This window comes from Bombyx mori, chromosome 9, assembly GCF_030269925.1.
Source record: "Bombyx mori chromosome 9, ASM3026992v2".
In the NCBI taxonomy this organism is placed as follows: Eukaryota; Metazoa; Arthropoda; class Insecta; order Lepidoptera; family Bombycidae; genus Bombyx; species Bombyx mori.
Window position 1 is genome coordinate 12,290,860 of NC_085115.1, and position 13,500 is coordinate 12,304,359.

Genomic DNA, 13,500 nt, shown 5'->3' on the forward strand with positions numbered 1-13,500 from the left:
CAGTGGGCTGTGTCTGAGAGTTAATTTACTCGTCGAGCCCTTCGTCGCAAGCGACGGGTTCGACGAGAACGGTGACCGGTGCTTGAAGTACCTAAAAGCACCGTTAGTGGATCGGGAGGATCCGAGATGACACTTTATACAACTAATGAAGTTTTACTATAGAAAAGGTATATTCATACAACTGAAAAAATGCGACAAGAGTGACGGAACACATGCAACCCGATACCCTGTAGCATGACACTAAAGATGGGTTCTATAATTATAAATTAATATTTTAAGATTGGAATATTCCAAACAAACATCAATAGTGCATTTTGAAGTCGTCGTGGCCTAAAGGATAAGATGTTCCGGTGCATTCGTATCTAGCGATGCACCGGTGTTCGAACCCCCCAGGCGGGTACTAATTTTTCAAAATACATTATATGGTATATGTATATATAAATTAAAACTTCATGTTTATAACTTTCCTTCTTCTAAAAGCTGTTTTATTTCACTCTGACTTTCGTCTGCAGGAACAAATACTCACATTTATGCTAGGTTGTTTCTTGTACAATAAATTTCAAATAGTAATAAATAAATAAATAAAATTAATTCATTCATTTACAAGCAGTATGTCTTCTTCAGTATTCGACCACTTTTCTCACATGTCAATAACTTGGGATTAATTTTCTTCTACATTTTCTTGTGATTGTAGTTTCTACATTTCCGTGGTGAATTTCATGATCTTTTGAGTATTCTCGATGGAAGTTCAACATTATGATCGATTTAACATTCTGCATTCTTCATTTTCTTTTTAAATTATTGCAGATGAGCAGCTACGAAGTTACCAGTCTGGTATTGAGTGGTCACCGAACACTTTTGACGATATCATGAAAGCCGCCATCCACCTTGAGGAAGTAGTTTGATTTCTCCACTTGTAGTGCAACGGTTATCCGTCACTAAGCTGAAACGCAATTCCTTCGCGCAGATATAGGTGGAATAGGAACCTGGTACCTAACCGTGCGGGTTCAAAATACGACCACTGATTAGCGAGTTGTTATACCATAGCTTTTAATGAAAAAAGTTTTTATACAACAATCTTATTTTTAATTGATTGAACGGCTTCAATAAAGTCGGGGTTTGTCATTTCTGGAGATATCTCAAGACTGTTCCGAATCTTTTTCTGGTCTTCAACATTACACAAAGAAATCAAAGTCTGTATTAGGTTTTGAATTTTTGACAACAAACACTTTTCTTTACATGTATATAAAACTTTGAATAGAATAGAGAGCACTTTGTGGTCTGATGATAATTTCCAAATGCACCAACAATACCGTATCCAAGTCTCGAGACACTGAAAATAAATTAATGATGAATATAACTATAGTCTGATGATGGCGGACCTGAAAATCCTTTTCGATTCATCGGTATCGATGACTGAAAATATAGACAAGAGAAACTGATGAGAAGAGAGTCAAAGTAGCCGGGGATCTTCTGACCAATAGCCGAACAAAAAAGACAAGGTCGTGATCAGGTAACAGGGATCTTTCCATTTAGTTCTTACACGTATGTCGTACTTTGAAATAAGAATTTAGCTTCATTAGAGAACTAGTAGATACTAATTATATTATATTCGATTCCACTATACATATCATACAACGAAAAAAACAACTCAGGCAAAATATACCTACACAAAAAATACAATAAATTCGAAAGTCAAAGAGTACCATGAAAATGTTCTACCGTTTTGAGGAATAGAAACAAAACCGCCTGGTGTGTGGTTTCTCATACTTCTCAATGTAGATGCCATTATCAGTTTTAAGTCTGCGATTCGTAAGACCATTATCTTCGTATATCGATAGAATACATAATATGTATATAATATAAATTCTTGGACAGAACACGCATGTAATTTTCTATTTAAAAAAGGGATTAAAAAGTTGATTCGCGATTTAGAATATTTAGAAGACCAATCGCCAAAGTAAACTCGAAAAATACTCGATCCCAATCGTTGCTACTGTAAGAAAGCTAGAAATGGTTCGAACGGAAGAAGTTGGGATGTTTTTTTTTTATTGCTTAGGTGGGTGGACGAGCTGGTGTTAAGTGGTTACTGGAGCCCATAGACATCCACAACGTAAATGCGCCACCCATCTTGAGATATAAGTTCTAAGATCTCAGTATAGTTACAACGGCTGCCCCGCCCTTCAAACCGAAACGCATTACTGCTTCACGGTAGAAATAGGCAGGGTGGTGGTACCCACCCGCGCGAACTCACAAGAGGTCCTACCACCAGTAAACTTGTACTTCTAACAATGTGGGTTTTAGCATAGTGAGATTCAATCAATTAAAATACTTATCAAATTAAATTACAAAAGTCAACAAATATTTTCCTTACCTCCAAAGTCTCCGACAGTAATATATCGGCAACAGCATCATTAGTACAAACATCAAGGTTATCTATTATTATAGACAAAAACATCTTTCTACTGACACAATTCACACCATGCATCTGTATAATGCATTTGGTAAACTTAAAACATTCCGCTTTCCTATAGAGATTCGATGTTATATACAATTCATCTAAAATTACTGCATATACGTCTTCTAGTTTCAGATACTGAAATAAAATGTTATTCAATTTCATTATTATTGCGTAGGTGGGAGAACGGGCTCACGGCCCACTTAATGTTAAATGGCTACTGGAGCCAATAGACGTCACAACGTAAAGTCAACGTAGCGTCACCCACCCGCCTTGAGACGAAGTCTCAATTGCTAACCCGTCCATCGACATGGAACACATGTCTGCTTTGCGGCAGAAATAGGCAGTACCATTCAACCCGCACTCGTAGATGTGGAAACTGCCCGTGCGGGCTTAGAGTATGCCCTACTACCAGTAAAAGTCGGCTGGTACTGCATACACTGGTACAATTTCTTCATAACATTTTTTCTTTTTTTCGGGCCGAGGGCCGAAACTCCTACGAGGATCCGCGCATAAAGGACACGCGGGGTATGTGGGGTTTGACGATCTGCTGATGTTGGGAGCAGACCGCGGGTCTAAGGATATTTTTAGGGCCTTACCGCACCAAACGACACAATGCAGGGGCATTCTCACACCCGACGTCGGGTCTCCTTCCGGGGCAGAACCCGGTCGGAGTAGGGGGGGGGTTCCCGCGGTCAACACTACAACTAGACTCGCAGCGCCACCCCAAGGACCTCGACCTCGAGTGAATTTAAATCGAGATAAATATTGATACTAAATACTCAATCATAATTGAAATAATTTTAAAATCGTTTTGTACGAAATAATATGATCGTACCAAAACAACATTCTATTCTATTCTATTCTATCAGCCCATGGACATCCACTGCTGGGCATAGGCCTCCCCCAAACCTCGCCACAAAGACCGGTCCTGCGCTGCCTGCATCCAGCGGATCTCCGCTAACCTCAATAGGTCCACCTTGTGGGAGGCCTACCCATGCTATTAATATAACAACATATTAATAGTATCCATTTATTTTAGGTTCCTAATTCATTTCGTCTTCACGAATGTTCTCTTTCCTTATTTATGTTAGAAAAATATTTGAAAAAAGGTACCTGTGGGTCAGAAGGCAGAACTTGTAGTAATTGTAAGAGGCATTCAAAGATGAGTTTTGTAATTTCAATATTCTTCTCAGTTGTTAATTTTTTAAGGCTACAATATATTACTTCATAATAATTTCCTTGCATAAAATGTTCTGTTGTCTGAAAATAAATAAATACGATATTCCGGAAGCCGAAATTGTAATGATAGAATTCCTGAACATAAACCCTATGCTTAGATTGAATAATTATTCCTTAATATATTAATGTATAATTAATTATACCTTAATTCGCCCCATGTGATGGGTTAAAAAAATCAATGTTTTGCTTAAATTGATTGCTTAATATGAGAATATGCAGGTAAAAAAATAATTACTTTTAAGTCATTATAAAGATTACAGATTACATTTTACAACAGTTAGAAGATGCAGAATGTTTGGAGCATTTTAGACACCAATTTGGATGTACTGTATACCTCCTTAGGGAACTGCTTTCTAATCATATTGCAACAATTAAAAAATGTTCATAGCAATTTTTAAATTTCCCTAATTCTCTCCTCAGAATGAAATCTATCAATTTTCAGTTTTGGTTACAGTAAGGTAATGAAAATCTTATTTATTAAATTCAACTTGGTAATTATAGAGGCATAATTTCCATTATTCTATAGAAAATTTCCCATGAATTCTTGCATAAAGTAAATGATCTCAGTACATTAGTATATACTATATGGCTATATAGCCAGAATTAAGCTGTCTTTAAATTACATTTATGAATATTGCTGATACAGGAATTGTATTGAATATATTTTGTCTAAAAAGCAATATCCTACTAAGAGATCTTGTGACATGTAGAAGATTTTACATTACATTATATAATTACAGCAAACTGATTATAATATACTTACCAAACACCTCAATGTTGCTGAACAGCACCGTAATCCCTTCAGTTTATTGCTTTCTAAATAATCATCCATTAATATTAAAGATAATGGTAATACTGTACTCGGATTAACATCAACATCATATTCCTAAAATATGAATACTTTAATTTACATTTATATCTTCATTGGCATACTCAATAAAACAAATACAATAAAGAGATTTTTGAATTGATATACTTACCTTTACTTTTTCTACTAATGAAGAATAAACTTCTACAAGGCTTGGATACTTCTTTAGACTGTCTACAGTTATTTTTTCATGTAGAATTTTAATGCATACATTGAAAATATCTTTCTTATCAAAAATATTTATATACAAGATTTGATTTAATGGGAAACCATATAAAATTTCAAAAGATTTATCTAAAGGCTTTATGTACTCCTTGCATTCTTCAGTATTCCAATTACCAGTACTTTTTATTTCTTCATATAATATTATGATATTACTCAATATTGTAGAGCTAACAGGACATTCTCTGAGATCTATATCATTCAATAAAATATTTAGTTTATCCAGATTGTCTCTTAGATTTTTAAGTCTAATTTCATATTCAATGGGATTTTCTGTTTCATCTATTCCTTTAGAAAGTTTTGGTAACAAGCACTTATGAATCTGATTGATTAAGTTTGTGTTTTTATCCATATTTACCAGAAAACTTTGGAAACTGGAAACAGTGGGTGGAATCTCCCATACATATTTTTTTTATATGGGATGAGATCCGAAGTTGTGACACAACACAGTGTTACCGAGCTAATTGGTTTAACAGAGTCATAGTAATTTTTATCAATACGTGAACATTGAATTTGAAAACAAACCGTACGTTCTCTTTACTTATTTTTATTAATAATATAGTTTTCTTTGCATTTCTGTAATGCTACTACTACTCCTGCGTCTTAACGCGTTAATTAGTGCGCTAAATTGGCATTACGCACCTAGCTATAGAAAAATGTAAATTTCCTTATGGCAACACTAAACAAAATGCCGGTTAAGCTTTGTTGTTTTTGTTTGTTTTGTCGTTTATTCATTTGGTTTTGATGAATAACACATTGAGTTATTTAAAAAACTAAATGGCATTTTAATTTTTTAATATCGCTTATAAGTTCACGTTGATATTTTTCGAGAAAAGACTTTGTTCACAAAATGATTTTGTAACGTGTTTTTTTTTTCGTGTTAATTTTAATATTTGCTGTTAAGAAATTTACTCCTCCTGTTTGGTCTTGTTTTTGTTTGTAAATTGTAAGTTATTGTTGTTGAGAAACTGACTCCTGTGTTGTTTAAATTTTTTGCGCCTTTTGCAAACTTTTTAACATGCCTGATACTCATCGTACTTGTGAAGTTTGTGGTATCAAAGAAAGACATCTTACTGAAAAACGGTTTTTCGCAAGGTTTCCTCTGGATGTCAATAGGTGAGTAAGTGAACTCCTTATTTGAATTTCTTTAGTAGATGGGTTGAAAGGGGTATGGAAGTATCGTCATTTTTAGAATCTTGAAACTTATTATTTAGGCTGTTGATTAGATATAAATAAATATGACAAAGTTTGTATGGAAATTCGTAATTTTTTAATCTAGAACCTTGAAACTTTTTGATGATGATTGATTTTTTTGCTTCTAGTCAGATATATGTAAATAATAATGTAATTTTAAGTTTTTAAATCTTCACCCTCGAGGGGGTAAAATAACAATAAGAAATAGGGGATAAAAGTATGCAAGGTATTGTGGGCACAGCTATTAAAAAATACTTCAGTAAATAATAGATACTTAAATTTGAAAAATGTATATATTTTAGTTTATAACAAGACCTATTTTAATTTAGTAGTAAAACTAACGCTCATTTTGAATTTTAGATGTAAACAATGGGTAAAGATGGTTGGCAAAGAAGATCTGGCTTATCTTCAAGTACATATGCTACATGATTTAAAACATGTTTGTGAAGCACATTTCTCAAGACGAGACTTTACAAAATCAAAGAAGCGCTTAAAAAAACGAGCTGTACCCAAACTGAACTTGACACTGCCACCATTGAGAGATGAAATTCTTCTTCAATTTTTGCAACTCAACTCGCAAGGTAATTGGGTACATATTTTCCATTTTGTACATTTTTTACAGGATTGAAATTTTTTTTGTGTATAAAAATTTATACTATGTAAAAATTTGTGTTAGCTCAGTTGGTACCTAAAATGCTCACTTCTCGCACATATGTCTACTGCATGGACCAAAGATAGTTTCTAAGTCCATTTATATCTAGACCACACTTTGAAATTCAACATGCTCTTGAGTGTAGAATAATTCAAAGTAAATTAAAAAATGTATGTTTTTATATCAGCGGATGTCACCCCACAAGGCCAGTTCGAGGTTCAGGCCGTTCCTAGTGCTTTGATGCCAGCATCCTCAAGTCAGCCTAGCGGTCTAGAGAAAAGTGAGAATCAGGATTGTTTAAATTTATATCAGCAAGAAAAGAAATACTAAATTTTAATCTTAATAGACATGTGTAATAATTTAAAATAATTAATTTAATTTTCAGCTGATGTCACCCCACAAGGCCAGTTTGAGGTTCAGGCTGTTCCTTGTACTTCAATGCCAACATCCTCAAGTCAGTCTAGCAGTCTAGAGAAAAGTAAGAATCGATTTCATGAAAGCAATTCTAAATTTTAGTTGTAACGAAGATCTGTAAAAATAGTTCAAAATTCCTACTAATATTATAAATGCGAAAGTAACTTGTCTGTCTATTACACTTTCACGTCTAAGCCACTGAACCCATTTTGATGAAATTTGGCACAGACAATTTGTAGACAGAGAAAGGACACAAAATACTATTATCAAGTGATAGTACAGGGACATGCGATATAACCGAATCCCATGCGGGAGAAGCCACAGCCGAAAGTCTAGTTTAAATAAATGAATATAATTTTTTCAGCGTATGGTTCTGGTTGTGTTTATTTAACAACTAGCGACCCGCCCTCGCTTCGCTTAGGAAACTGTCATTAATTATTGATTTCTCCACTATTTAATGGATGTTATTATACATATAAACTTTCCTCTTCAATCACTCTATCTATTAAAAAAAACCGCATCAAAATCCGTTGCGTAGTTTTAAAGATTTAAGCATACATAAGGACAGACAGATAGATATAGGGACAGAGAAAGCGACTTTGTTTTAACTATGTAGTGATACAACATGTTTAGTTATTGTTTTAGCTATTTTTTTTAATATTGTTTATTTGTATTGTACTGTTGGTTTCCCTTATAAATAAATAAAATATAATAAGATTATAATACATACTAATTCTATTGTACTTCATATATTTTTACAGACGTCACCAAAGGAAGCCAGCGGAAAGAAAGTGAAAGTCAAATAAGAAAAAGAAAATTAGAAGATGTTGGTGAGTTTTGTATTATTAACTCCATCTACTTATAGCACCACTTTTAACGATTGGTCAATAAGTATTAATGTAATTTTTTTGTTTTAGATGTTACACCACGGAAAAGGAAGCTCTTAAGTGAATTGAGAAAAACAAAGTGCACATTGGCATCATTAAAAAAGAGCGCGAAACTAATAGACAATTTATCGTCAGAGTTTCTAAAAGAAATTGTCACGTCTGCGTTGATAAATCAAAAGCGTAAGTCACAAGGCAAACGCTGGACTATTAAAAATAAAATATCAGCATTAGCCATCTTCAAGCGTTCACCAAAAGCTTACCGATATCTGCGATATCTCGCACCATTTCCGAGTATCAAAACATTGCAAAAATTAATGAAAAAAATACCTGTTGAGCCAGGTTTAAATACAGCTGTACTTGACCACCTGAAAAAACTAGCTCCCATTAAAAAAATAAGAGCAAAATTATGTTCGCTAGTCTTTGATGAAATAGCGTTAAAAGAAAGGTTAACTTATAGCGAAGCCACAGATAAAGTGGAAGGGTTTATCGATTATGGATATGAGAGGAAAGATGAGCTAGCAAATCATGCCTTAGTCTTCATGTTACAAGGTATTGGGAGAAAAATTAAACAACCGCTGGCATTCTATTTCATAAGAGGCACAGTATCTTCAGAAAAATTAGCAGTTTTAATAAAAGATATAATTAAAGAAATTACTAACTCGGGATTTCAAGTTTTATCAACAATATGTGATCAAGCGCCCACCAATATGGGAGCATTAAGTCTGTTAAAGGAGTGGAACAATGGTGGACATAATTATTTTGAATTTGAAAATAAAAAAATTTATATAATTTATGATATTCCACATTTATTAAAATCACTGAGAAATAACTTTTTAAAACAAGGATTTCTGAAAATGGGAGAATTGAAAGGTCAATGGAGCCATTTAGTTGAGGTAGAGGAACGAAATAGAAATTTTTTATATCTTAGCAAACTCAAATCAACTCATGTACAACCAAAGTACAGAGCTAAAATGAAAGTTAAGTATGCCGCACAAATATTTAGCCAAACAGTGGCTGCTGTTCTTAAATTATTAGCTACGAATGTGGAAAATGTACACCGATCAGATGAAATATTACAGACTGCTTTGTTAATTGAAAAATTCAATAAACTTTTTGATTATACAAATGGGCCATCAGGACATGCTGACGTAAAAAAAGGTATACGGGAAAACGTATCTGCTAAAACTGACCATTTAGCTGTTTGGACAGAATATAGAAAGCAACTGTCTACTTTAACATTTTTCAACCATAATGGCGTGGAAGCAAAAAATGTAAAGTGTGTTCAAGGCTACATTATATCATTAAAATCGCTGCGTGATATTTGGCTGGAAGTTCAGGATTTAGGATATAAGTATTTGAATCTACGGCAGTTAAACCAGGATGCATTAGAAAATTTATTTGGGTTAATAAGACAGCATGGTCAAACAAACAAGCATCCGACGTGTTCTACATTTATAGCAGCTATGAAAACCTCTATAATATCAGGACTTACCGCCCCTCACAGCAAAAACTCCAATTGTGAAGAAGACAAAAAGGAACTCATGACGGATTTTCATGATTTAGTTTTTGGGTTTAAAGACGAAGATGATCAAGGTCAAGATATTAATGAGTCTCCTAGTCATGTTTCCACAGAAAATGAAAATGAGGAAGACAACCCGGTTCTCAGTATACCTGAAGAAGAAGAATATAAAGAAATAGTATGTGACCTAGCAAAAATTTCAAATCAACCAGTGGTCTATATAAGTGGATATCTAGCTTCTGTTATTCTAAAAAAAAATGATTGCCAGGTCTGTAGAGAAACTTTGACAGTTGCAGATCCAGAGGAAAATAAGATTTATGATTTAATTAAATTAAGGGAGTGGTGGCAAGATAAGAAATGTTTGACATATCCATCATTGCAGTTGTGTCAAACTGTACACACTGCGGTTACAAATTTTGAACAGTTTTGTATCCCTAACCTACATAATAACAATATTTGCCAGTGGACAATTACTATATTTTATTCAAATTGTAATACAGAGTGGCTATGCATTAATCATCGTCAACAAATGTCAGACTTATTGTTTACAAAATTGGCTCTAATGCTGATTCGGCGACAGTGCCAGATAATTAATTTAAAGCAAGTTTCAAAGGAAGAGGATTTGGCGGACGCGAACAAAAGGGGTCAACAATATGGTGTTTCAAGATAATTACATAATTAGTTTTTATTTGTTTTTTGTAGAAAGAAGTTAACTTCGGGTTTGAGTTCAAAAAAAGTATACATTTAGAGATTTAGAACTTTATTTTTTTACTATTATAAAATAGAAGTTTTTAAAAATTTACTCTTCAAATGGAAATAGAAACGAATTGTTTTTTATTTAGCACAAAAATTTTCAAAACCTAGTTCGTTATAACATTATAAAACAAGGTTGAAAACCTCTACATGTATACTTATTGTACCTTGCATAAAATTAAGTAAATATTGGTTTATATTGTAAAATAAAAATTAAACATTTCCGATACAAACTTAAAATTTTTTGTAAGCGTTAAAATTCTACTTACAAATTTCATTAAAATTATACTAAGTAATAAAACATTGTTTTATTTCTTTTAAAATAATAAAGTTTTTATTTCAATATGCAATCCTTGCCTGCATTCGATATCGACAAAAATATCGATAATATTCGCATCATTATTTATTGGACATCGATATTAATGCCCATCACTATTTTTGACAGTGGTAGGATTTTTGTAGTCTGTGGTTGTTTTAATGTTGTCACCAGATCGGATCTGATCCCATACATTTTCATTTTGTAACGTTTACTATGAAGTGCGGACTCTTATAACGTAGTGATTATATACTCTTTGACTGGAAACTATTTTTTCTATCTTTCTACCTATCTCTATTCTCTCGTACAACCAATTTTTAGGGATTTTATGACCTGGTAACTAAGACCTTTAGGTCAAGTCTTTTATTAAATAATTTTAATGAAATCTTTTTTATATGAAGAATGATATTATGAAATGAAATTAAGTTGTTTAATATGAAACATGGTATGAAATGAAATGAAAACGAAATGAAATATAATCTCAGTAAAATGGTGGTCATTTACTGAGACTTTTTCAGTTGACTTTTTGGAGGATCCCGAGAAGTTACGTTTAGCGGCTTTGTTTCATTTCCCCACATTTGTGCACTTTCACAGATATTAAACAGTTAATAAACCGCCGCATTACACATTTACACCTGAAGAAACACTAAATAGACAAAATAAAAAAATCACACAACTTCACTCCTCGCGTTCCCGCCAAGAAGTTTATAGCATAGATTAATATCACAAATTAATAAATTAGGTATTTAGTAGATATCTACAACTCGACCAAGCTAAGTTTGCACCTCGCTGGAATGCAGTGGTCCGCCCGCTTCCCCGCTCACCTTCCCGCGATCGCCCTGTCGCGTCAGTACGGTTAGCATCTTTGTCGCCGACACGCATCATACGAGTTTTGGTCTCCCTATACGTTGAATTTTAAATTTTTGAACTGTTCTTGTTAGGTTTTTTGTTGAAGTTTAGTTATATTATTGGACTATTTTTGTTAAGTTTTTGTTGAAAAGTTGTTACTGAACGCTTAACGTTCATTTTCTTTTACTTCGAGAGGATTGTTGTGGGCAACAAAATGAAAGGAAAGGTGATACACAGTGAAAGGAGAAACATAATCCTGATAAAGAAACATAAAGGAAAATTATTACTGAGCAATTGGGATACAAATTTAAAAAGTGCAAGAACGCCCGGGTGTTCTTAATACAAAAACCCGATATCGCTATATTCTAATGTACCTATGTATAATATATTATTAAAAACAATAAATGCAAAGTAAAATCTAACAAACATTTGTTTACATTTTTAAAGTCATAGCGAGTCCTTTTTTCAAACCGAGGTGCAAACTTAGCTTGGTCGAGCTGTACCTAGATGCCACGTAAATATAGTATAGGTTGTAAATTGGTGATGGGACCTCCATTTGTGGTAGAACCTCTTGTGAGTGCACGCAAGTAGGTACCACCACCCTGTCTATTTTCTACCGTGAAACAGTAATGCGTTTTGGTTTGAAGGGTGGGGCAGTAGTTGTAACTATACTTGAGATCTTAGAACTTATATTTCAAGGTGGGTGGCGTATTTACGTCGTAGATGTCTTTGGGCTCCAGAAACCATTTAACACCAGGTGGGCTGTGAGCTCGTCCACACACCTTTTTTTTTTTTTTTTTTTTTTTTTTTTTCGGGTAGAGAGCCGAACCTCCTACGAGGTCCCCGCGCAAATGGGGCGCGCGGGGTATGTGAGACTCAACGATCTGCATGGTGTTGTGAGCAGACCGCGGGCCCAAGGATTTTAGAGCCCACCCACTAAACGACTCCCCTGCACTCTTACACCCGACGTCCGATCCCCTCCGAGGTCAGAACCCGGATGAGGTAGGGGGGCTACCGCGGTCAACACTACAACCAGACGGCGCGGCTCACCCCAAGGACGCCCAGCCGACGGAGCCTTCGAGGCGAATCGAAGGCTCTGAAACGTCGGCCGTCTCGGTACGGCAGCCCGTCGGGCCGCCCAGACGGTGCCGCTGGTGTCCCGGAATACCCCGCTGGACCAGAACCAGCCTGCCGGGTCGGGACGCGATACACCGTCGACCGGTCGCTCTATTCACTCCACGGCAGCGCGCTAGAGTGCTGGTAGCGCGCCGCGCGGCCTCACCCCCTCAGGTCGCCCCTTGACCTTCACCGGGGGGAGGCCGCTACCTACAGGGGCCGGGACGTACGGGCGTATTCCCGCCTCCGGCCCCCGGCTCGACGGCGACGGATCGGTGCGGAAAGGGAAGAGCTCTCCCTCTCTCGCTCCGCCGCCTCCTTCTGCGAGATGGTGGACTCGCAGAAGTCGAGCATCGCCTTCCAGGACGCGTTGCTGCCGAGCATCGTAGCCACACACCTAAGCAGTAAATAAAAACATTTAAAAAAAAATCTTGAATTTTTTAATGGTGTGGTAACGAGACCTTTAAGCCTTAAATAAATCTTAGACTACGAGCTATAAATTCCACACGTTCCGTCATTCTTTGTCAATAATACTTAAACCATGTAATTTGTACTGAAGTATGAAACCAATATATATATCTATATATAGTATATAGGTCTATGTAATTTGTTATTGTATTATGAACTTTTGGTGGGAATGCGAAATCGTATGAATTGTTTATTTTTTTATTTCTTCAGGTTCATATACCAGTTCTTCCACTGATTACTATTGGACACTATTTCACCTGTTCTAAATGCACACATTTCATTTCAGAACAGTCAGTTTCATTCTTCAGACAATTTCACCATTTTTATAGTCTTCTCAATGTCTCAATTAATTTATAAAGTCCAGACAGACAGTCCAATCTTAAATTCGTTATTAGTCCAAAATTGTTGAAATGGAGCGAAATGAAATAAAGATTATTTGTCTGAATGTTTCCGTGGGATGAACTTGAATGAAATAAAATCAACGGGAGCGGCCGAGGAGCCCCCGTGAGGAATAAAAAAGGTATAATTTAATTTATAAGAAA

The 13,500-nt window shown here is 35.2% G+C and overlaps 2 protein-coding genes across 5 annotated transcripts; one reads left to right on the forward strand and one right to left on the reverse strand.

Moving 5' to 3' along the window:
- Positions 1–456: 456 nt before the first annotated feature.
- Positions 457–5,178, reverse strand: LOC101746444 (uncharacterized). Its single transcript, XM_021351266.2, has 5 exons — positions 4,681–5,178; positions 4,464–4,586; positions 3,575–3,721; positions 2,375–2,596; positions 457–1,333 (listed from the first exon to the last, which is right to left on the reverse strand). The coding sequence occupies exons 1-5, from the start codon at positions 5,140–5,142 to the stop codon at positions 1,067–1,069; spliced, it is 1,221 nt and encodes a 406-aa protein (XP_021206941.2). The 5' UTR covers positions 5,143–5,178; the 3' UTR covers positions 457–1,066.
- LOC119630429 (uncharacterized) lies at positions 5,172–10,510 on the forward strand. 4 transcript variants are annotated; one of them, XM_062670176.1, is made up of 6 exons: positions 5,172–5,910; positions 6,345–6,565; positions 6,824–6,916; positions 7,022–7,114; positions 7,812–7,880; positions 7,968–10,510. In XM_062670176.1, the coding sequence occupies exons 1-6, from the start codon at positions 5,897–5,899 to the stop codon at positions 10,124–10,126; spliced, it is 2,649 nt and encodes an 882-aa protein (XP_062526160.1). In that variant the 5' UTR covers positions 5,172–5,896; the 3' UTR covers positions 10,127–10,510. The 4 variants fall into 4 exon arrangements, with proteins under 4 accessions (XP_062526160.1, XP_037875753.2, XP_062526161.1 ...); XM_038019825.2 differs by having other exon boundaries at positions 5,172–5,906; XM_062670177.1 differs by lacking the exon at positions 6,824–6,916.
- Positions 10,511–13,500: the final 2,990 nt, after the last annotated feature.

Bases quoted from the DNA above. Each gene is read 5' to 3' on its own strand.
- LOC101746444 (XM_021351266.2), bottom strand. From the start codon at position 5,142: ATGGATAAAAACACAAACTTAATCAATCAGATTCATAAGTGCTTGTTA. The intron at 3,722-4,463 runs GTAAGTATATTA...ATTTATTTTCAG, and splicing joins CAGCAACATTGAGGTGTTTG to ACAACAGAACATTTTATGCA. The intron at 2,597-3,574 runs GTACCTTTTTTC...ATTTTATTTCAG, and splicing joins TTCTGCCTTCTGACCCACAG to TATCTGAAACTAGAAGACGT.
- LOC119630429 (XM_038019825.2), top strand. From the start codon at position 5,809: ATGCCTGATACTCATCGTACTTGTGAAGTTTGTGGTATCAAAGAAAGA. The intron at 5,907-6,344 runs GTGAGTAAGTGA...TTTGAATTTTAG, and splicing joins TTTCCTCTGGATGTCAATAG to ATGTAAACAATGGGTAAAGA. The intron at 6,917-7,021 runs GTGAGAATCAGG...TTTAATTTTCAG, and splicing joins GCCTAGCGGTCTAGAGAAAA to CTGATGTCACCCCACAAGGC.